The sequence below is a fragment of the Pristiophorus japonicus genome, chromosome 18 (assembly GCF_044704955.1).
Source record: "Pristiophorus japonicus isolate sPriJap1 chromosome 18, sPriJap1.hap1, whole genome shotgun sequence".
Lineage (NCBI taxonomy): Eukaryota > Metazoa > Chordata > Chondrichthyes > Pristiophoridae > Pristiophorus > Pristiophorus japonicus.
Genome location: NC_091994.1, coordinates 46,570,863 through 46,592,683, shown reverse-complemented (window position 1 = coordinate 46,592,683; position 21,821 = coordinate 46,570,863). Strand labels below are relative to the sequence as shown.

The 21,821-nt window shown below is 42.5% G+C and overlaps 1 protein-coding gene and 1 long non-coding RNA gene across 4 annotated transcripts in view; one reads left to right on the top strand and one right to left on the bottom strand.

The window, feature by feature from the left end:
• The window catches only part of kdm4b (lysine (K)-specific demethylase 4B), a 555,684-nt gene that overhangs the window by 528,127 nt on the left and 5,736 nt on the right, over positions 1–21,821 (top strand). For all 3 annotated transcript variants that reach the window (XM_070859945.1, XM_070859943.1, XM_070859944.1), the window contains 4 exons: positions 1,296–1,481; positions 12,253–12,420; positions 13,983–14,102; positions 19,560–19,652. In XM_070859945.1, coding sequence (XP_070716046.1) covers positions 1,296–1,481; positions 12,253–12,420; positions 13,983–14,102; positions 19,560–19,652 — 567 coding nt within the window. The remainder of the gene's footprint in view (positions 1–1,295; positions 1,482–12,252; positions 12,421–13,982; positions 14,103–19,559; positions 19,653–21,821) is intronic.
• On the bottom strand, positions 9,201–19,844 carry LOC139228688 (uncharacterized). The gene is made up of 3 exons (XR_011587601.1): positions 19,824–19,844; positions 14,282–14,368; positions 9,201–9,236 (listed from the first exon to the last, which is right to left on the bottom strand). It is a non-coding gene; the product is annotated as an uncharacterized lncRNA (long non-coding RNA).

Below are 21,821 nucleotides of genomic sequence, written 5' to 3'. Positions count from 1 at the left end.
GAGGCACAGAAATAAAATCATTGAGTTTTGAGGAGCAGTGCATTCAAACACTTCGCCAATCTTTTCCGCTAATGTCGATGAACCTGCTTTGTATTTCCATTTTCCTTATATTCGAAGAAAAGTTGGCACATTTTGATACCAAGCGCTGCACAGCTTCACTCTGTGCAGGGAATGTTGAATGTAGAAAGGCGCAGTTTGTTTAATATCAGTCCAAACGTATTCCCCTGCCCCCTCCTTTAATCAGTAAATAAAAGATTATTATTCCAGAGTCAAGTCAAGGTGTGGACTGGTCGGGATTGTGTCAAAACCAGTGAACAACTCGAGGGTGGTGTGGACCACTACCAGTTAAAGTTTTGTTGAAATGTATTGGCTGGAAGCATGCTGACCACAGCCATGCATTGTGGACCTGAATCTATTACCTGCGTCTAACTATGTGTTATTTTTGGAGGATAAAGAGAGAGCAAAAATTGTTTCATTGAGGTGATACTTTACAGGTAAATTGAGTGGAGGGCTATTGATGAGAGCTTTCAGATAAAAGGTGTTCTGATCAGTTGGCATCAGCTCAGACTGGCCATTCAGGAGCTCGGTTTCAAGAAGGAGCAAACGACCCGAAAGTGTCTTGCTCTGTTTCAGTCAGTACTGTATTCAGTTACTTATCATAAAATTCAGTTTGGCTGATTTAATGTGATTTGATAATTTGATTTGAATCCACATCCAACTCCTGATAGTAAAGTTTTAGACCCTGTTCTGAAAATGATTCTTCAACTGAAAAGTCCAGGATATTCAGCAGTTGGGTTTGGCCATCTGGATGCTGAAGATTGCTGAAGATGGTGCAGGATCCCAGGAATTGTATCAGTGTGGCTAGTGATGTGTACCTAAATATAAGGGGTTGGAATCTGTCTATTCCTAGTAATTATATTGGGACTATAGGCATAGTAACAGATGGTAACAAAGCTTTTGTTTCCAGTCCCAGTACTGATACTGGAGTCTGATGTACAGTCGTGGTCATAGACAGATGGTCCCTTTCAACAGGCATTTTTCCCCATGTACAATAACAACATTGAAACTGTAACCAAAGTTATCCTCTTGAGACCCTATTTTATTGTACAGCCTAACCGGTGGGGATCTTTTTCAGTTTAAATTTACTTTGATTATATTTATTGCTGTTAACACATTCTGCTTCACTTCATTTAATTCAACATGAGCTGTAAAACATTTCAGTGCTTACAAACTAGTGAAATTAAAAGCAGAAGATGAATTCTTTATATGCCTCTTTTTTTTTTTTGCTTCATCAGAAATGTGTGTACTGCAGGAAAAGAATGAAGAGCATCTCGGGGGCCTGTATCCAGTGTTCATATGAGCATTGTTCAACATCATTTCACGTGACATGTGCTCATGCTGCGGGGGTTGTAATGGAACCAGACGATTGGCCATATGTTGTGTCCATCATCTGCTTCAAGCACAAAGCGACCAGCCAGAATGTAAGTGTAACCATGAATTAGATTGGGCCAGTAATGGTCGAGGAACAGTTGGTGAACTGATTACTTGCAACTTCAGTTTTACTCCATAGATTAATGGTGTTTGGTACTTAAAGTATTTCACAATGTACTTGCTGGTTTGATTTACTAAGTGATCGTTCCCTACCAAAACTGCTTTTTGGCTTCAAGATTGAGGCAGATCAGCCTATCCAGAACGAGCCTATGCCTTATCATAACATCCAACTATTAAATGGTTTTCAGCTCCACTACCTCACCAGGAATTGCAATTCCACGTAATGTTCACTCCTTGTGAAGAAAACATTCATGACTGTCCTAAATTTATCTTCAACCAATTTAAACCAATGTCCCCTTGTTCTACACAGAGTTAAATTTGAAGTAATGTTCTAGATATATCTTTCTGTACCACTTACCAACTTAAGTATCTCTAAGATCACCACTCAATATATACCAGTTCTTCCTGTTCCTTAAAGATTTATTCATTTTGGTATTAAATTCTTTAAGCCACAGAGTTAAGATATGTTTGAATTTTGACTCTCAAACAGCTTGCCCTGTTTATTGTTGGTTATAGAGCAGCATTAGTACCTCCCCAGAAGCTAGTGGCCAGCCTGTTTCTCAGATGGTGAAAGATGCTCTGGCAGTGGGGAAATAACTGAAAGCTAGGGTTGAAAAAAAATGTAATTAACTATTTATCCTTGAAATATTCACGTTCTTACAAATAATCTTACTGTAATTTTGCACCTCGCTTGTCAGGTTGCCAATTAACTCCTGAAGTTATTGATGCAATGATGGTAGCAATTTGAAAAATAAAGCAAGAGGGAAAAATCAAACAAACCTCTTGTACATATTGTATACAACCTACCAAAGAGTGATCAGATAACATTTACATGAGATATCAAATGGGTTGTTAAATTGTGTATATACATACAAGCTCAAATTTACTCGAGACAGTGCACATCTGTAATTAATCCTCTAATCATTTGTTCAGTTGTGTCAGCAGTGAAATTACCAATCGCCCTTGGAATAAGTGTGAAAAAACTCCATGCCCCTTTTTAACTAAAGTCTTTCATTGAAGATTATAGTAAACATAGCAACACAGAAAATAGGCCATTCGGCCCCTCGAGCCTGCACCACAATTCAATAAAATCATGGCTGATCATTCCCTCAGTACCCCTTTCCTGCTTTCCATACCCCTTGATCCCTTTAGCCGCAAGGGCCATATCTAACTCCCTCTTGAATATATCCAATGAACTGGCCTCAACAACTCTCTGCGGTAGAGAATTCCACAGGTTAGCAACTCTCTGAGTGAAGAAGTTTCTCCTCATCTCAGTCCTAAATGGCCTATCCCTTAACCTAAGACTGTGTCCCCTGGTTCTGGACTTCCCCATCATCGGGAACGTTCTTCCCGCATCTAACCAGTCCAGTCACGTCAGAATCATGTAAGTTTCTATGAGATCCCCTCTCAACCTTCTAAACTCCAGTGTATAAAGGCCCAGTTGGTCCAGTCTCTCCTCATATGTCAGTCCCGCCATCTCGGGAATCAATCTGGTGAACCTTCGCTGCACTCCCTCAATAGCAAGAACGTCCTTCCTCAGATTAGGAGACCAAAACTGAACACAATATTCCAGGTGAGGCCTCACCAAGGCCCTGTACAACTGGCGTAAGACCTCCCTGCTCCGATACTCAAATCCCCTAGCTATGAAGGCCAACATACCATTTGCCTTCTTCCCCGCCTGCTGTACCTGTATACCAACTTTCAATGACTGATGAACCATGACACCCAGGTCTTGTTGCCCCTCCCCCTTTCCTAATCTGCCGCCATTCAGATAATCTGTCTTCGTGTTTTTGCCCCCAAAGTGGATAACCTCACATTTATCCACATTATACTGCATCTGCCATGCATTTGCCCACTCACCTAACCTGTCCAAGTCACCCTGCAGCCTTTTAGCGTCCTCCTCACAGCTCACACCGCCACCCAGTTTAGTGTTATCTGCAAACTTGGAGATATTACACTCAATTCCTTCATCTAAATCATTAATGTATATTGTAAAGAGCTGGGGTCCCAGCACTGAGCCCTGCAGTACTCCACTAGTCACTGCTTGCCATTCCCGAAAAGGACCCGTTTATCCCGACTCTCTGCTTCCTGTCTGCCAACCAGTTCTCTATCCACGCCAGCACATTACCCCCAATACCATGCGCTTTGATTTTGCACACCAATCTCTTGTGCAGGACCTTGTCAAAAGTCTTTTGAAAGTCCAAATACACTACATCCACTGGTTCTCCCTTGTTACATCCTCAAAAAATTCCAGAAGATTTGTCAAGCATGATTTCCCTTTCATAAATCCATGCTGACTGGGACCGATCCTGACGCTGCTATTTCATCTTTAATAATTGATCCCAACATTTTCCCCATTACTGATGCCAGGCTAAACGGCCTATAATTACCCGTTTTCTCTCTCCCTCCTTTTTTAAACAAGCGGTGTTACATTAGCTACTCTCCAGTCCATAGGAACTGATCCACAGTCGACTGACTGTTGGAAAATGACCACCAATGCATCCACTATTTCTATGGCCACTTCCTTAAGTATTCTGGGATGCAGACTATCAGGCCCCGGGGATTTATCGGCCTTCAATCCCATCAATTTCCCTAACACAATTTCCCACTTTATAAGGATATCCTTCAGTTCCTCCTTCTCACTAGACCCTTGGTCCCCTAGTATTTCCGCAAGTTTATTTGTGTCTTCCTTCGTGAAAACAGAACCAAAGTATTTGTTTTAACTGGTCTGCCATTTCTTCGTTCCCCATTATAAATTCACCTGAATCTGACTGCAAGGGATCTACATTTGTCTTCACTAATCTTTTTTTCTCTCTTCATATTTATAGAAGCTTTTGTAGTCAGTTTTTATGTTCCCAGCAAGCTTCCTCTCATACTCTTATTTTCCTCCTCCTAATTAAACCCTTTGTCCTCCTCTGCTGTATTACAAAATTCTCCCAGTCCACAGGTTTGCTGCTTTTTCTGGCCAATTTATATGCCTCTTCCTTGGATTTAACACTATCCTTAATTTCCCTTGTTTGCCACAGTTGAACCACCTTCCCCGTTTTATTTTTACTCCAGACAGGGATTTACAATTGTTGAAGTTCATCCATGTGATCTTTAAATGTTTGCCATTGTCTATCCACCGTCAGCCCTTTAAGTATCACTCGCCAGTCTATTCTAGCCACATCTCATACCATCGAAGTTACCTTTCCTTAAGTTCAGGACCCTAGTCTCTGAATTAACTGTGTCACTCTCCATCTTAATAAAGAATTCTACCATATTATGGTCACTCTTCCCCAAGGGGCCTCGCACAACAGGATTGCTAATTAGTCCTTTCTCATTACACATCACCCAGTCTAGGATGGCCAGCCCTCTAGTTGGTTCCTCGACATTGGTCTAGAAAACCATTCCTAATACACTCCAGGAAATCTTCCTCCACCGCATTGCTACCAGTTTGGTTACCCCAATCAATATGTAGATTAAAGTCACCCATGATAACTGCTGTACCTTTATTGCACGCATCCCTAATTTCTTGTTTGATGCTGTTCCCATCCTCATTACTACTGTTTGGTGGTCTGTACTCAACTCCCGCTAGCGTTTTCTGCCCTTTAGTATTCCGTAACTCCACCCATACAGATTCCACATCATCCAAGCTAATGTCCTTCCTTACTATTGAATTAATTTCCTCTTTAACCAGCAACGCCCACCCCCACCTCCTTTTCGTTTCTGTCTATCCTTCCTGAATGCTGAATACCCCTGGATGTTGAGTTCCCAGTCTTGGTCACCCTGGAGTCATGTCTCCGTGATGCCAATTATATCATATTCATTCATTGCTGCTTGCGCAGTTAATTCATCCACTTATTGCGAATACTCCGCGCATTGAGGCACAGAGCCTTCAGGTTTGTCTTTTTATCATTCTCTGCCCTCCACTTTTACTTTTCATCTTTCTATCTTTTCCTTCCGCCCCCATTCTACTTCTCTCTATCTCTCTGCATAGGTTCCCATCCCCCTGCCATATTCGTAAGTTAAAGATAGATCATTGCAATTTGAATTTCCATAATTTCCTTGAGAGTTAATCTAGAAGTGTTGGGTACTATAGTGTCGTATTTAAGAACGTACAGAAGAACATAAGAAATACGAGCAGGAGTATGCCATTTGACCCCTCGAGACTGCTCCGCCATTTAATAAGATCATGGCTGATCTGATCATGGACTCAGTTCCACTTCCCTGCCCGCTCCCCATAACCCTTTACTCCCTTATCACTCAAAAATCTGTCTGTCTACGCCTTACTTATATTTAATGACCCAGCCTCCACAGCTTTCTGGGACAGAGAATTCCACAGATTTACAACCCTCTGAGAGAAAAAATTCTTCCTCATCTCAGTTTTAAATGGGCGGCCCCTTATTCTGAGACTATGCCATCTAGTTTTAGTTTCCTCTATGAGTGAAAATATCCTCTCAGCATCTACCTTGTCGAGTCCCCTCATTATCTTCTATGTTTCGATAAGATCACCTCTCATTCTTCTGAACTCGAATGAGTATAGTCCCTACTTACTCAACCTATCTTCACAAGTCAACCCCCTTATCTCCGGAATCAACCTGGTGAACCTTCTCTGAACAGCCTCCAATGTAAGTATATCCTTCCTTAAATATGGATACCAAAACTGCATGCAGCTGTGACCTCACCAATACCCTGTACAGCTGTAGCAGGACTTTCCCTGCTTTTTCTGTCAAATTGGATAACCTCACATTTTCCCACATTGTACTCCATCTGCCAAATTTTTGCCCACTCACTTAGCCTGTCTCTATCCCTTTGCAGATTTTTTGTGTCTTCCTCACAATTTGCTTTCCCAGCCATCTTTGTATCTTCAGCAAACTTGGCTACATTACACTCAATCCCTTCATCCAAGTCATTAATATTGATTGTAAATAGTTGAGGACCCAGCACCAATCCCTGTGGCACCCCACTAGTTACTGCTTGCCAACTGGAAAATGACCCATTTATCCTGACTTTCTGTTTTCTGTTCGCTAGCCAATCCTCTATCCATGCTAATATATTACCTCCAACCCCGTGAACTTTTATCTTGTGTCCACTGATCGCTGCTGTTTTAGATCAGCCTACTCACGTCCAGTTCACACTTTAAGAAAAACATTGTAATTCTGAAACCACAGCATGGACTGGGATAAACCTAAATAATTTAACTGTATTTCATGAGGTTTGATTGATAGCATATTTGTTTACTGTTGTCCCTCAATGCACTTGCAAGCTCACCAAAAATATAGGGAGCACATTAATTTTAGTCACTCATGTATAGCTGGAATATTTTGAAGAAGGCAGTGGGTTTTACTGAAATATAGTGCATGCATAGATTATCATATCAAGCAGACTACCCAGGTGAACAGACAGAATGAAAGGTTTAGGAATTTAAAATGAGGGATGACTGATATCACAGGATGAAAATTATAGGTTTATTCCAGTTCTCATTGTGGAATCAGAATATGAAAATTGCTAGTTTTTTATAAAAGGGTACAGAAATGTTGAGTGTGCTTTTTTTTGGTTCATGGGATGTAGGCGTCGCTGGAAAGGCAAGCATTTATTGGCCATCCCCAATTGCCCTCGAGAAGGTGGTGGCCTTCTTGAACCACATGTGGTGATGGCACTCCAACAGGGAGGGAGTTCCAGGATTTTGACCCAGCAATGATGAAGGAATGGCCATACCTCAATTTTGAAAAGGGATCTTGTGGATATAACCTGTATGTGGAGCGAACGTGATATTTGAGTCCCATACTTAACCTTGGGTCTGCTGGTGCAGTATTTCTTAGCCCCAGTACTTGCTGGTTTTTGAGCTGATTTGACTAATGCTGCATTCATTTGTATTGGAGTAAATGTTGGGATTTACACACCAAAGCTATGTAGTTTTAAGATTTTTCACAAAGCTGTACAGCTGTAGTAATTATTGGCGTGCTATACTAATTAGATACTTGGACATTTTTTTGGAAAATGTAATTTAGGTAAAATTGTAACATGGTGCCAGCTGGCCATGGTGATTTGAAGTAAACAAATGCACCAATACATGAATCCTGTAAACTTCACGCATATTATTGTGCTGCACATACTTCCCACTGATCCATAATGCAGTTCAGTCATTTCAAAAGAAATCTGGATGTGAAAAGATTTAAAAACACTTGTCAAAATTAGGGAATTTAAACTAAAATATATATATATATATTAATGCACAGAGTATAAAGAACAACATTGGGGAATTGGTGTCAAAATATTGTTGGAAATACTCAGCAGGCCAGGCAGCATCTGTGGAGAGAGAAACAGAGATATCGTTTCAAACTGTTGACCTTTCCTCTGAACTGGATAATGTTAGAGATGTAACCGGCTTTAAGCCTGCCAGCTCCTGTACTTAAAACCTGTTGCTTCTGTAACATTTTGCAGATCTGACGAATGGTCATTGCCCTGAAATGTTATCTCTGTTTCTCTCTCCACAGAAGCTGCCTGACCTGCTGAGTGTTTGCAGCATTTACTGTTTATATTGGAGAATTAGTCATTAATTAAAATATAAAATCATAGAAAGCTAGATTAAGATGACGAATAACAAAGGATGAGTCACATTACTAGGAATGTATTACAGACCACCAAATAGTGGACCGAAAATTGAAGAGGAGGCTTGTAGACCAATTAGAGAGGCAGGCTTAACTGGGAGGATTTAATGATCAAAAAAAAATAGATTAGGATAGGAAAACTATATTGAGAAAAGGGAGTTTTTATTTTCAGTGTGTTCAAGGCAGTTTTCTCAGCCAATGTTATTATTCACAACAAGGAAGGAAGCACTAGAGGTTAAACCTCTTATCCGGCACTCTCTCATCCGGCTACCTCCCTCGTCCGGCATCACTCCTGGCAGGGGGTGGTGGCCTGCGCTGTGTCCCGTGGCTGGCCGCTCCTCCTCTCCCCGCCGCCTCCAGTGCTCCCTTTGAGGCCGGGTCGGCATGCTGTGTCCTGAGGCCGGCCGCATTTTGGACCCAGCTTCGTCCTGGCAATCCTTCGAAGATGCAGATCTTGGTGCTGCAGTGGAAGTTCCCCGGCTGGAAGGAGAAGCAGTTCTTCTTGTCGGGAGGGCGACGGGACGCCGGTTGTTGTAGAAGGCCGCCCCGTCGTGCACACACACCCTGTCGCTGTAGCCCAGCTGCAGGCCGAGCTGTGCCGTGGCCCGCTGCGGGCGGAGGTAGTCAAGCGACACGAAGGAGCCGTAGAGCTTGCCCCTCCTCTTGCCACAACTCTTCCTCTCCCCGCCGCCTCCGGGCCGACCAAAGCTGGGCCCGAAATGCTGACCTCCCGTCGTCCGGCAAATCCTTTTATCCGGCACAGGCCAGGTCCCGAGGGTGCTGGATAAGAGCGGTTCAACCTGTACAACACTTGGTTCTGGATAATGAAGAGGCACAGATAGGGAAATCTTTGGCGAGCAGTAACCACAACATAATTCAATTCAGTGTGAGAATAGAATGAAAAAAGAAAAGTTGAGGCTAAGAGAACATGACTGGATAAAAGCAAATTATCGTGAGCTAAAAGGCACATTGCCCACATTAAATGGAAGGAAACATTTCCAGGTAGAACAAAAGTGGCAAATGTTGAAACAGGAGAGGAAATCCGTCACGTGCCAGTAAGGAAATAGCGAGTTTGTTGAGCGTGGGAGTTTCCTGGGTGAAATGAGAGAGTAGATCAATTTTAAAACTGGAAAAAAAAAGCATTTAGTGCTTACAGTGCAAACAATAAAAATAATCCAACAGGTCAGATAAGCTATAAAAAAGGGATCAGAAAGTCTAGGCTGTTGAGGAAATTAGAGAACAGAGACACAGTGAGAAGAGGATAGTCAAGGGAAGGGCAAGTCTGTTAAGAGATGAAGAAGGCAAGCTTGGAGTGGAGAGTGAGGGGTAGCAGAAGGTTGTGGAAAGGTACTTACTTAGTATCTCGGAGGTGGTTATTCCAATTGTCGAACCACGAGATGGGTGTAGAACAGTTAGTGGATATTACTAATCAAAGATAAATGGTACTAGAAAAGTTGCATAAACTTAAGGCAGAAAAACTATTGGGACCTAATGGTTTCCATCTGAGGATCTTTGAATGAAGAAATTGTGGGGGCTCTGACTATAATTTTCAAAATTCTGTGGAAAGGAAACAAAATTAGGGAAAGGAATTGCACCTTAAGTGGTAAGATTTTAAGTGGAGGAAAAAAGCAGAAGTACTTGGGTCTGAAGATACACATGAAAAGCCACAAAAAAGGTAAACCAATCCTTGGTTTGATATCCATAGGCATAGAATACAAAAGCAAGGCGGTAACTTTGAACTTGTATGTAGCTCAGTTAAGCTTCAGTTGGAATAATGTGTGCAGTTTTGGACACCCCGTTATAGGAAGGATACAACAGCAATGGAAGAGGTACAGTGTTGATTCACTAAGAAGTTTATGAAAGACAGACTTGAAACATTAGGGCTTTTTTCCACTAGAGCTGAAAAGGTTAAGGGGTGATCTGCTAGAGGTCTTAAAGATTATGAAGAGTTATGATGAGGTAAATAGTGCTAGATTGTTTCTATTGGTTAGTGAGAGAGTACAGGTTTAGAAAATCATACAACAATTGAAGGGTAAGTTAGCAAAATGTTTATTAAACACAGGGTGGTTACAATTTGGAACTTACTGCAAAAAAACTTCTGTTGAAACAGAGTCAAGCAATTCTTTTAAAAAGGAATTAGATAGTTGCTTTAAAAAAGAGGAATAGTAAAGGTTATTGGGAGCGAGCAGTGATGTGGGATTAGACTATGTGACACATAGAGAAAAACATCAGCACAGACTTGATGGGCTGAATAGTGTGTTTCTGTTGCTGGGTTGTTCTGTGATTCTATGCTGTCTATCTTCTGTTTGATTCTTGCTTTACAATTGACGCTGTCCGTTGATTATTCCCAATGTAATGTGATATCGGTTTGTGTAGTGATGGACCGACCATGTTGAAAACTACAACACCTTCTCTGCAAGGAGCTTGCCTCCTTCCGAAGTGCTCACCATTTTAAGGTTCCTTCCGGAAAAGAAGGAAATTGGTGACTTGAGGGCTTTACAAAGGCTGAATCTCTATGATGAGCTGTTCTCGTCTCCAATTGAGCCTGACTATTCTCCTCAATTCTCCGTGAGGGATTCCATCCAAGAAAGATAACATCTGGCACAACTTGCAGTAACCTTGATACGTGGGAGCACATCATTCACAAATCATGATAAATATGAGAGAGGGATAGAACAGGAGATGAGACTACAATATACATACTTTACCTTGATAAAAAGGAATTACATGCAAGAAAAATGACAGTATAAGCAGACTTTATTGAGGAGGGGGAAGGGGGAGGTAATTTATTTTTGTTGCAAAGAATGGACAAAGGTGGTCACCGGGGAGGGAATTGGATTTGTATAGAGATTGGAAATGGATGATGCAGGTCATGGAGGTGTGATTGCAGTTGTGTAGGCACGGAAAAGAGGCAGCGTTTATCATTAAGTTGTATTTTCTGAAAAATATTCCAAGCAGCACAAGGAATCTCAGTCTGAGAGTGCACAGGAACAGCGGGCTGCAAGACTGCACCATGAATGGATGTGTATTCTGTTGATATTGGCACACCTCTCCTTCACTAACCTGTGACTGTTTGGTCAAACAACCCTACTTCACAATGTGTCATCCTGTCAGTCATGTGACCAAAGAGAATTGTTTACCAATTATCTGAACCATCGCCATCATCATAGGCAGTCCCTCGAAATCGAGGAAGACTTGCTTCCACTCTCAAAATGAGTTCTTAGGTGACACTGAACAGTCCAATACGGGAATTACAGTCTCTGTCACAGGTGGGACAGATAGTCATTGAGGGAAAGGGTGGGTGGGACTGATTTGCCGCACGCTCCTTCCGCTGCCTGCGCTTGGTTTCTGCATGCTCTCTATGCATAACCGTAGCTTATCTGATCACGTGCAGTGAATATAAATGATCACTGAATATGGAGGAATGCAACATATGGGCCACAAATGACATCTGGCGGTGGGCTAAAAGGGTAGTATCATAGGAGTAGCAATGGAATGCAGTTGGGATCGTCAAACTGTAACCAATGGCCCACTTGTGGTTCTTGAGCCTTGGCAATCCAGTTCTCGAACCCTAGGTAATCGGTCCTGTTACACTTATTTCTTATTTGTTGCTTTACACGGTTTGAATTGTGTGAGCCTGAAAGATTGAAGAGGGCTAATCTTACCACTAGGTTCTGATTCCAAACACATTAATGGGCCCATGGATTTAAACTTTAGATGTGGCCCTTGAAGCTCCGTGGTTTGCAGCTTTGAACCCCAGATAGACACATAGCTTGGACACCCCTTGAATAGAGAGTAACTGATGGGAGTCGGGGCTCTGGAGGGGCATCACCCAGTGTGACCACAAGGGGGAGACAATGGGGAAGAGGGAAATTCGGAATATTCCATCAGAAAGATGCGTTTTTGGAAGAGAACAACTCATTATAAAGTTCTTGAAAAGCTTTTATGAGAATTGAATTATTTCGCACTCGTGAAATAATCTATGTACTGGATAGTTCTCTACCTTACCAGTTTAAAAAGTAGAAAGATTAAATATCTTAATTTTCTGTATATACTCAATTATCTCCCTTTTTTCTTCTCTTACCCCTCCCCCTCCCATAAATTTTAGCAAAACCGAGATCTTCGGTTTGTGTCAGTAGGGCAGATGATCATTGCAAAAAACCGAAATGGACTTTACTACAAGTGCAAAGTGATTGGGACTGCAGCACAGACCTTTTACGAAATCAATTTTGAAGATGGATCATACAGTGACAACGTATACCCAGAAAATATTGTTGTGAGTAGTAAGCCTTTATTTGTTTGGAGGTGTTTTTAGCAGTTAACATACAAGTCTTGGCCACACCTCTTCGCTAAGAGGATCTTTTTGTAGGAGAGGTCATAGATCCATTGATCCTAATAAAAGTACTCAGTAATGTGACACAGTAAAGCAAGAAAATCATATAAAAGTATAGATCATTGCCAGATTTCTTATCAAATAATAAACGGATGGGTTTGGGTAATATATTTGAAACTGATGTAAGCTGACTGTGTTCCGGACATTGGAATGGCAGGCAGCTCTCATTGTTTGTGTAGTTAATAGTGCCATCGGGTGCACAGTATGTTGGGGTTACAGAGAGTAACGGGGCACAGGTTTATGCCTGTGATTCCTCACATGATGACTCCCCCACGCTTGTCATCAAGCTCATTTAGTATATTGATACCAAAACGCAATTGGAAAGAACACACGTCAAAATTCCTTCATGTTGTGCAATATGCTTCTTGTGATCCTGTCGACCCTCGTTGCCTCAAATTTGCTGTCCCCTTTCCCACTCCGGCACGTCACCCCAATGTTACAAAGCTCCAAATGCTCTCCCAGGCACAACCCATGTTTGACGGGACAAAAAATATCATTGTTTTTTCAGGGTGTTTACCAGTTGAAGTGGCCAGCAAGACAGTTTCTCTGCCCTGCCATTGTGGAGACAGGAAGCTCCCTTTATGCTGCTCACGCACAGCTCCCAGCAGTTGGTGTTGCAGTGCAGCATTGCCTGATTTCCGGGTATACCTGCCCACTCACAATACAGCACCTTGATAATGTCTAGAATCATAGAAACTTACAGCACAGAAGGAGGCCATTCAGTTCATCGTGCCTGTGCCGGCTCTTTGAAAGACCCATCCAATTAGTCCCACTCCCCAGCTCTTTCCCCATAGCCTTGCAAATGTTTTCTTTTCATCCAATTCCCCTTTGAAAGTTATTGAATCTGCTTCACCGCCCTTTCAGGCAGTGAATTCTAGATCATCATAACTTGCTGCGTAAACAATATTCTCCTAATCTCTCCTCTGGTTCTTTGGCCAATTTCCTTAAACCTGTGTCCGCTGCTCTAAGAAGAACAATCCCAGGTTCTCTTGTCTCTGCACATAACTGAAGTCCTTCCTCATCCCTGCCTGAATCAGGTTTCTGGCAAGTTCCTTGCAGGGAACCTGGGGTCAACTTCCTCCCTCACAAAATGTAGTTTCTCCAGCAAATGCAGAGGATATCGGCACACCATAGGCTGACTGTCAGAGGTACAAGTGATTCACACTCTTCAGGTACAGGCCCAATGCCAATCTTACTGTTTAACTATCTGACACAAAGTCATCACAAGTGTAAATTTGCGCTGAGTGTTCAGTGATTATAATCAGCAAGTTTAATCCTGTGTTTAGCCCGAGGAACAGCTTTATTACTTGGTTCGAAGGTGGTCCAAGCTTGTCAATGTCAGTTTTTTTTTAAACTGAACCTCGCGGCAGTAACCTATTCTTGTTCAGTATGCTCTGCCGTGATTGTGCTGCCCCTGATGATGTGTTCCATTGCTCTCTGTACAGAGCAGGGACTGTGTGCAGCATGGTTCACCCACAGAGGGCGAGGTCATCCAGGTGCGATGGACTGACAATCTGGTGTACAGTGCGAAGTTTATTGGTTCCCAGGTCAGATATAACTATCAGGTAAGCTTTATGTCAAATGTTCCTTCCTGACAGAGCCATGCAGACCAGTGCCACATTGTATACTGCCCTTTCCTTGCTCAAATATCCACTAACTGCACATTGTCTTAAAACAAGATGACTTTTGATTATCTGGGGCCCACGTCACCTCTGAGACCTTCAGAACCTGACCTCTTGCTGACCTTTAGAACTTGACCTGCCTCTTCCTCTGTGGTATTCCATTCTTTGTGAAGATTTTTTCTCCCTTTTCCAGACAATCTGCTTTAAACCTGGGCATGAATGGAAGATAAAAAATCCCAGGTTATAAGGGCTTTAGAAAGGACCGGGAAATTGGAAAAGGTGGAGGAGTAGCGATATTGATGCGGGACACTATTGCAGCAGTAGAAAGAGGGGTAATCAGTCAGGGTGAGCAGGCATTAGAAACGTTGTGGGTAAAATTGAGGAATAGAAAAGAATTCACGACTTTGGTGAGAGTTTATAGACCTCCAGATAGCAGTGATAAAAAAGCAGGATACATAAATGTGGGAGTTTGTTGCAAAAGCAGAGTGGTAATAATGGGAGATTTTAATTTTCACATAGATTGGAAGAAGCAGGACAGCTCGACTCCCAAAGGCAGCAAATTTTTTGAGTGTATTCGGGACAGTTTTCTGGAACAATATGTTCTTCAACCAACAAGAGAACAGGCCATCTTAGATTTAGTAATGAGTAGTGAGCCTGAATTAGTCAACAATCTAACGGTAAGGGAACACCGAGCTAACAGTGACCACAATATGATAGAATTCGATATTAGGGAGAAGGGTGAGTCATGAACTAAGGCTTTAAATTTAAGTATGGCTGACTTTTGAGGGATGAGGCAGGATTGACAACAATAGACTGGGCAGACCTGATAAAACTACGGATGAACTGTAGGAGTTGTTCAAAAAAAAAAGTATTTGTTAGAATACAAGACCTGTACATATGCTAAAGGGCCAAGAATCGCATCTGTATAATTAAACAACTTTGGTAAACAAGGGAAGCGAGCGCGAGTATAAAACTAAAAGAAAGGGCTTTTTGAAGACAAAGAACAGTAGAGTTCCCACGGACTTAGAGAGGTATAAAGAGCAGCAAAGGGATACAAAGAATGTGATAAGAGCCCCAAAAATCAATATGAGAAAAAGCTTGAGCGATATCAAGGTCAACACTCAAGATTTTTTTTTAAACAAATATATTAATAGAAAGAGGATGGCAAAAGTAATGTGGGTCCCTTAATGACAGACAAGTGATCCTATAATTGTAAATCAGTACATGTAGAGGGTGCTTTACAGTCGAGGATGTGGATAAAGTACCAGAGAGGAAAAGGGAACTAAAAATAAATTGAGGGGAGGAATTAACAGTGTAAGTTTTAATAAGTGGTGATAGAGAAACTAATGAGAATAGAGATGGACAAGTCTCCAGGACCCGATGGTTTCCACCCCAGAGTATTAAACATTGTTGATGGGTTAGTCGTGATCTTCGATTCAGGATAATTGTCCCCTTGGATTGGAAAATTGCCAATGTCACTCCATTATTTGAAGGGTAGGAGAGATAAACTAGGAAATGATAGACCTATTCGACTGATTCCTGGGATAGGGGTGGTGGTGCGGGGGGGGGGGGGCGGGGGGATTGTCCTATAAGAGATTGAGTAGACTAGGCCTATATTCTCTCGAATTTAGAAGAATGAGAGGTGATCTCATTGAAACATACAACATTCTTACAGGGCTTGAGAGGGTAGATGCAGGGAGGATGTTTCATCTGGGCCGAGGAGTCTAGAACCAGGGGTCACGGGGCCCAAGTTTTGAACTGTTCATTAGAACGGTGCACCTCCGAGCCTTGCGTCTATTTTTTAGAATTAAAAGTGCGCCTAAAAAGTGCCTCACTATTCTGAACTGTCTGCAGGCCTCCATTCCAGTCGGCGCAGCGCAGCTTGAGCTGCGGGGGGCGGAGCTATCGACGAGCTGTGTCTACACAGCCGGCACGGGGGCGGGGCTAGGGCTCAGTGTGTCTTAAGTGCCAGCACCGTTGCGCATGCACGTTGGAGCGTGTGCGCATGTGCAATGGCACAGAAACATTGGCTGGGTGAGCACTTTCCCGCCCCTAGGCCCTGGACGAACGGCCGAAGATATGCTGCTGCCTGCTTTAGTGAGCTTTGCTGCTGGGTGATCGATTTCCCGCCCCTGGCCGAACGGATAAGCGCTGCGTGCTGCAGTAGGTGAGGTAGAGACTTTTATTTTTTTTATTGATTTATTTATTTTTTAATTTTTTTGATTTATTGATTGATTATTATTGATGATGGTTCTTTATTTTTAAAAGTGAAGGTGTTTAGTGCTCTCTCTTCCCTCCTTTCCCCCCCCCCCCCCCCAATCTATGGCTAGCTGCGCTGATTTCTTAACTCTACACAAAGCTTTTCCTGGCATACAAAAGTGGACACATATTCCGTTCTAATTTAGTTTGGAGTAACTTTTCGCAATTCAAACTTGCAAAACAGGCGTAAGTGCCTGGACACGCCCCCTTTTGGGGGAAAAAAACTGAACTAAAACGAAACTAAATTAAACTAACTCATTAGAACTGGAGCAAACTAAATATGGAGAACTGCAGTTTCTAGGATACTCCAAAAAAAAAACAATTGCTCCAAAAAAATAGGTGCAAATCCAGTTGAAACTTGGGCCCACAGTCTCAGAGTAAGTTGTCGGCCATTTAGGACAGAGATGAAAAGAAACTTTTTCACTCAGAGGGTGGTGAATCTTTGGAATTCTCTACCTGAGAGGGCTGTGGAGACTCTGAGTATATTCAAGACAGAGACTGATAGATTTTTGGATATTAAGGGAATCAAGGGATATGGGGATAGCGCAGGAAAGTGGAGTTGAGCTTGAAGATCAGCCATGATCTCATTGAATGGCAGAGCAGGCTCGAGGGGCCGAATGGCCTATTCCTGCTCCTAATTCTTATGTTTTTAGTCTAATGTCAGTTGTGGGAAAGTTACTAGAATCTGTTGTTGGGGATAGAGTGACTGGGCACTTAGACAAATATCAGAGAGAATCAGCATGGTTTTGTAAAGAGCATGTCATGTCTATTGAGTCTATTTGAATTTTTTGAGGAAGTAACCAACTTGGATAAGGGATTGTATGGATGTTATTTATATGAACTTCCAGAAGACATTCGACGAGGTTTCACATAAGAGACTTAACAAAAATGAGCAAATGGAATTGGTTAGAAGGTAGGAGACAGACAGTAGGGATAGTGGGCATGTACTAAAATTGTCAGGATGTGACTAGTGGTGTCCCCCAGGGATCTGTACTGGGACCACAGCATTTCACTATTTATAAATGACTTGGCTGAAGGAATAGAGAGTAGTATATTTAATTTTGCTAATGACACTAAGTTAGGTGGCACAGTAAATGGTGTAGATGGGAGGAGAACATTGCAAAGGGACATTGACCGCTTCAGTGAGTGAGCAAAACTGGCAGATGGAATTCAATGAGGGCATCCACTTTGGACCTAAGAAAGATGGATTATAATATATTCTAAATGGCGAGGTTAGGAAAAGTGGATGAGCAGAGAGATTTAGGGGTCCAAATACAGAAATCACTAAAAGTCAGTGGACAGGTACAAAAGATAATTTAAAAGGCTAACGGAATGTCGGCCTTTATCTCCGGGTCTGGAATACAAAGGGTTGAAAGTTATGTTACAGTTGTACAGAGCTCTGGTTAAACCCCATCGGAAGTTCTGGGCACTGTACTTTGGGTGGGAGGGAGGAGGAAGCACATATTTGGTAAGATAATCCCCCAATATCACACTCGTGCACCTTGGAAGGATAAGGCCTTGGAGGGGGTGCAGTGCAGATTCATCAGAATAATACTAAGGCTAAAAGGGTTAAATTATGAGCTCGGGTTACGTAGACTAAGCTCGTATTCACTTCAGTTTAGAAAATGAAGGTGTGATTTAATTGAGGTGTTTAAGATGATTAAAGAATTTGATAGAGTAAATTTCCTCTGGTGGGAGAGTCCAGAACAAGGGGACATAGCCATAAAATTAGTTAGTTCCTCAAAAAATTCAAATAGGTTCATTAGACATGACTTGCTCGTTACAGGGGTGATGTCAAGAAACAATTCTTCACACAAAGGGATGGGGAAATCTGGAACTCCCCCTCCAAAAAGCTGTTCAGGCTGGGTCAACTGAAAATGTTAAAACGGAGATTGATAGATTTTTGTTAGGCAAGGGTATTAAGGAACCATGGTGGGAGATGGAGTTGAGATAGAGATCAGCCATGATCTAGTTGAATGGTGAAACAGGCTCGAAGGGCTGAATGGCCAACTCATGTTCCTATGTTTCTAAACTATTTTTGTAAGTTACATTATTATTTTTTTAAATCCTACGGTGAAGAGACAGGCAGAGTGCAGGACTCCACCAGAATTGAGACGAGAAGGAGGGAAGATAGGTTAGATCCAGAGAGTGGAGGTTTTAGAAGTTTGTGGATTATAGAAGGAAGGGATGACTGAGGAAGGTTAGGAGTTAATGAGCTTTATGGTCCCACGAGAGAATGAATTAGAATGAATGAATAATGGTGCAATGAATCTTAATTTCATCACTGAGGAGGAAACAAGTGCAAGGAAATCTATTCAGAATTTAACAGGAGCAAGCAAGGAAAGTTCAGAGATAGGTAGGGTAATGCAGTTAGTGGTGGGAGAGGGGGAAGCACAGACTTGGTAAAAGAATTCCCCAACATCACACGTGCCCCTTCAAAATCAAGAGTGACTGCCCAAGTACCGAGCCAGTCAGGAACAGTACATGATCTTGGAAGCCTGACAAGGGAGAGAAACTAACAATGACTTGATAGTGTGGTGTTTTTTTGGGCTGAAACAGAGCTATGAAAATCATCTTTCCAGAAGAGATTTTCTGCAGTTCCATTCTTTGCCACTAGTTTTCTTTAGCATCTTTAGAAATACTTTGAGGTACAGCACTTACCCAGTGATCTACTGCCACCTACTGTCAGAAAATAGAATCAGCATCAACAACAACAACTTGCATTTATATAGCACCTTTAATGTAGTAAAACATCCCAAGGTGCTTCACATGAGCGATTTTAAAAATAAGATTTAGCACCATGCCACATAAGGAGATGCTAGGAGAGGTGACCAAAAGCTTGCTCAAAGAGTTGTATGGCGCGCCATAAAAGGAGGAGCGGGAAGTAGAGTTTTAGAGAGGAAATTCCAGAGCTTACGGCCTAGGCACGGCTGCCAATGGTGGAGCGATGAAAATCGAGGATGCACAAAAAGCTGTAATTTGAGGAGCACTGAGATCTCAGAGAGCTGTAGGGTTGGAGAAGGTTAGAGAGATCGGGAGGGGCGAGGCCATGGAGGGATTTGAAATGATGCAAATGGTCTTGATGCAAATGGTCTTGTTGCAACAAGTGGTCAATTGCCTGATTATTTGCTTGCGGTCTAGGTGGAGTTTGAGGGAGGCTCTCAGCTGACCTTGAAGAGAGAAGATATTTTCACACTGGACGAGGAGCTACCCAAGCGTGTGAAAGCACGGCTGGTGAGTTCAAAAGCCATATTACACATTATATTACGAGCTAGCTTGTTATTTGTCATTCACATGTTCATGAACCTCTGATATATGTTGTGCTGTCAAAATCTAGGCTAGCAATTGTAAGGCTTGTGGAAATTATAACATCCAGATCAGACTGCAATGGTATCTTGTTTTTACCTCTGTATTGCTGATAAACATCCAGTACTGGTACCCGGAAAAGCTGCACCGCTGGGCCACTTGAGACTGATGCCAAAAGTCACCCATTTAAGATACCGGTCAGCTCACAAATGGGGCTTGGATTCAAGTTATGTCCCTAAATGGAAGTCCGGTGCAGTATAATTGCTGTTTTCGGCTCACTGGGAACCTTAATTGATTTGCTAATCCAGGCACCTCTGTAATAAAGAGCACACCATAATGACAACAATCACCCCAGAACTGAGATTCAATGTCACACACTTAAAGAATGACTTGCATTTATATAATGCCTGCCACGCCCTCCGGACATCCCAAAACTCTTTACAGCCAATTAAGTGCTTTTGAAGAATAGTCACTGTTGTAATGTCGGAAACCTGGCAACCAATTTGTGCAGAGCATGGTCCCTCAAACAACAATGTGATTATGACCAGATCATCGTTTTTTTTTATTGTGGTGTTCGTTGAGGGATAAATATTGTCCAGGACCCAAGAAAGAACTCCCCTGCTCTTCTTCGGATAGTGTCCTGGGATCTTTTATGTCTACCTCCGACAGTGTAGCCCTCCCCTCAGTTACTGCCCTGGAGTGTCAGCATGGATTATGGACACATGTCTCCAGAGTTGAACTCTCAAACTTCTAAGTCAGAGACTAGAATGCTGCCACTGAGCCACTGCTGACACTTGTCAGAACATGACCTGAGTTGGAAATACGGCTCTTTATAAGAATCAGAATTTAGCTGCTCCTGTGGCCTACTGCACAAAGCTGCTGACTGTTGTGGCAGGAATCTATAGAGCCCAGAGGTTGCAGGTTTGAGTGTTCCTTGCTGAGTTAGGTTACCTAGGGCCACACTACAATTGGTTTCAGCACTCTGACTGGGGGAGGAGTAATCCAGCTAAGATTCTGCTTGTGACCTAGTCAACCCTGATGGAAAGTGCTCTGGCTCTGATGCCCTCTATAAGAACATAAGAAATAGGAGCAGGCCATACGGCCCCTCGAGCCTGCTCCGCCATTCAATAAGATCATTACTGATCTTCCATCGCAACTCCACTTTCCTGCCCTATCCACATATCCCTTGATTCCCTTAGAGTGCAAAAATCTATCTATCTCAGCCTTGAACATACTCAACGACTGAGCATCCACAGCACTTTGAGGTAGAGAATGCCAAAGATTCACAATCCTCTGAGGGAAGAAATTCCTCCTCATGTCAAGTCTTAAAAGTCCGATGCCTTATCCTGAGACAATGCATCCTTCTCCAGCCAGGGGAAACACAATCTCAGCATCGACCCTGTCACTCTACGGTGAAATGGGCTGCTGATATTCTCCGTCCAAGCTAATACTAGGAATGGCCGGTTTGGCAAGGTGCCAGAGGACAGCCAATGCCTAGGGAACTGTACGCCAATGAGAGTCCACACCTTCAGGGAGAGAATTAAAATATGAATGAATTGTAGCAATCAAACCATTAACAGGAAAAAAAAACTGATCAATGTCCCTGGAGCTTCTGAGTATCAGTGGAGTCAAGTCACAGAGCGAACAGTGGCGTTCTGCTTGTAAACAGAGCTTGTGGCAGTGTGGTATTTTATCATTTGTACATTGGCAATCTTAACGTATAAGAAGCTGCTTTTTGGGAAATGGCAAAGCAGATGTGCATTGCCATTTGAAAGGTATCCTGGATAGTTAGTCACCACTGTCCTGATCAGTCCTTTAATTCATTACACATGACATTGCTTCTGAGGATTAATGTGACACAGAAGCTGCATTCTTGCTGTTCATGATGTGCTACACATTTTTATTAAGCAAATACCACATCTTTAATTGTAATAGTTATAATCAGGAACTTGCTCTATAATGCGACTCAATACCAATTTTACACCGAATTGAAGTGTAGAGGCTTAGGGGATGAAATTCCAGGGGCTAACGGGGCTCGAAAGTGTTTATTCCCAGGGGGGGCGGGGGGGTGTGGGGGGTAGGAGCACGCTACGGGAT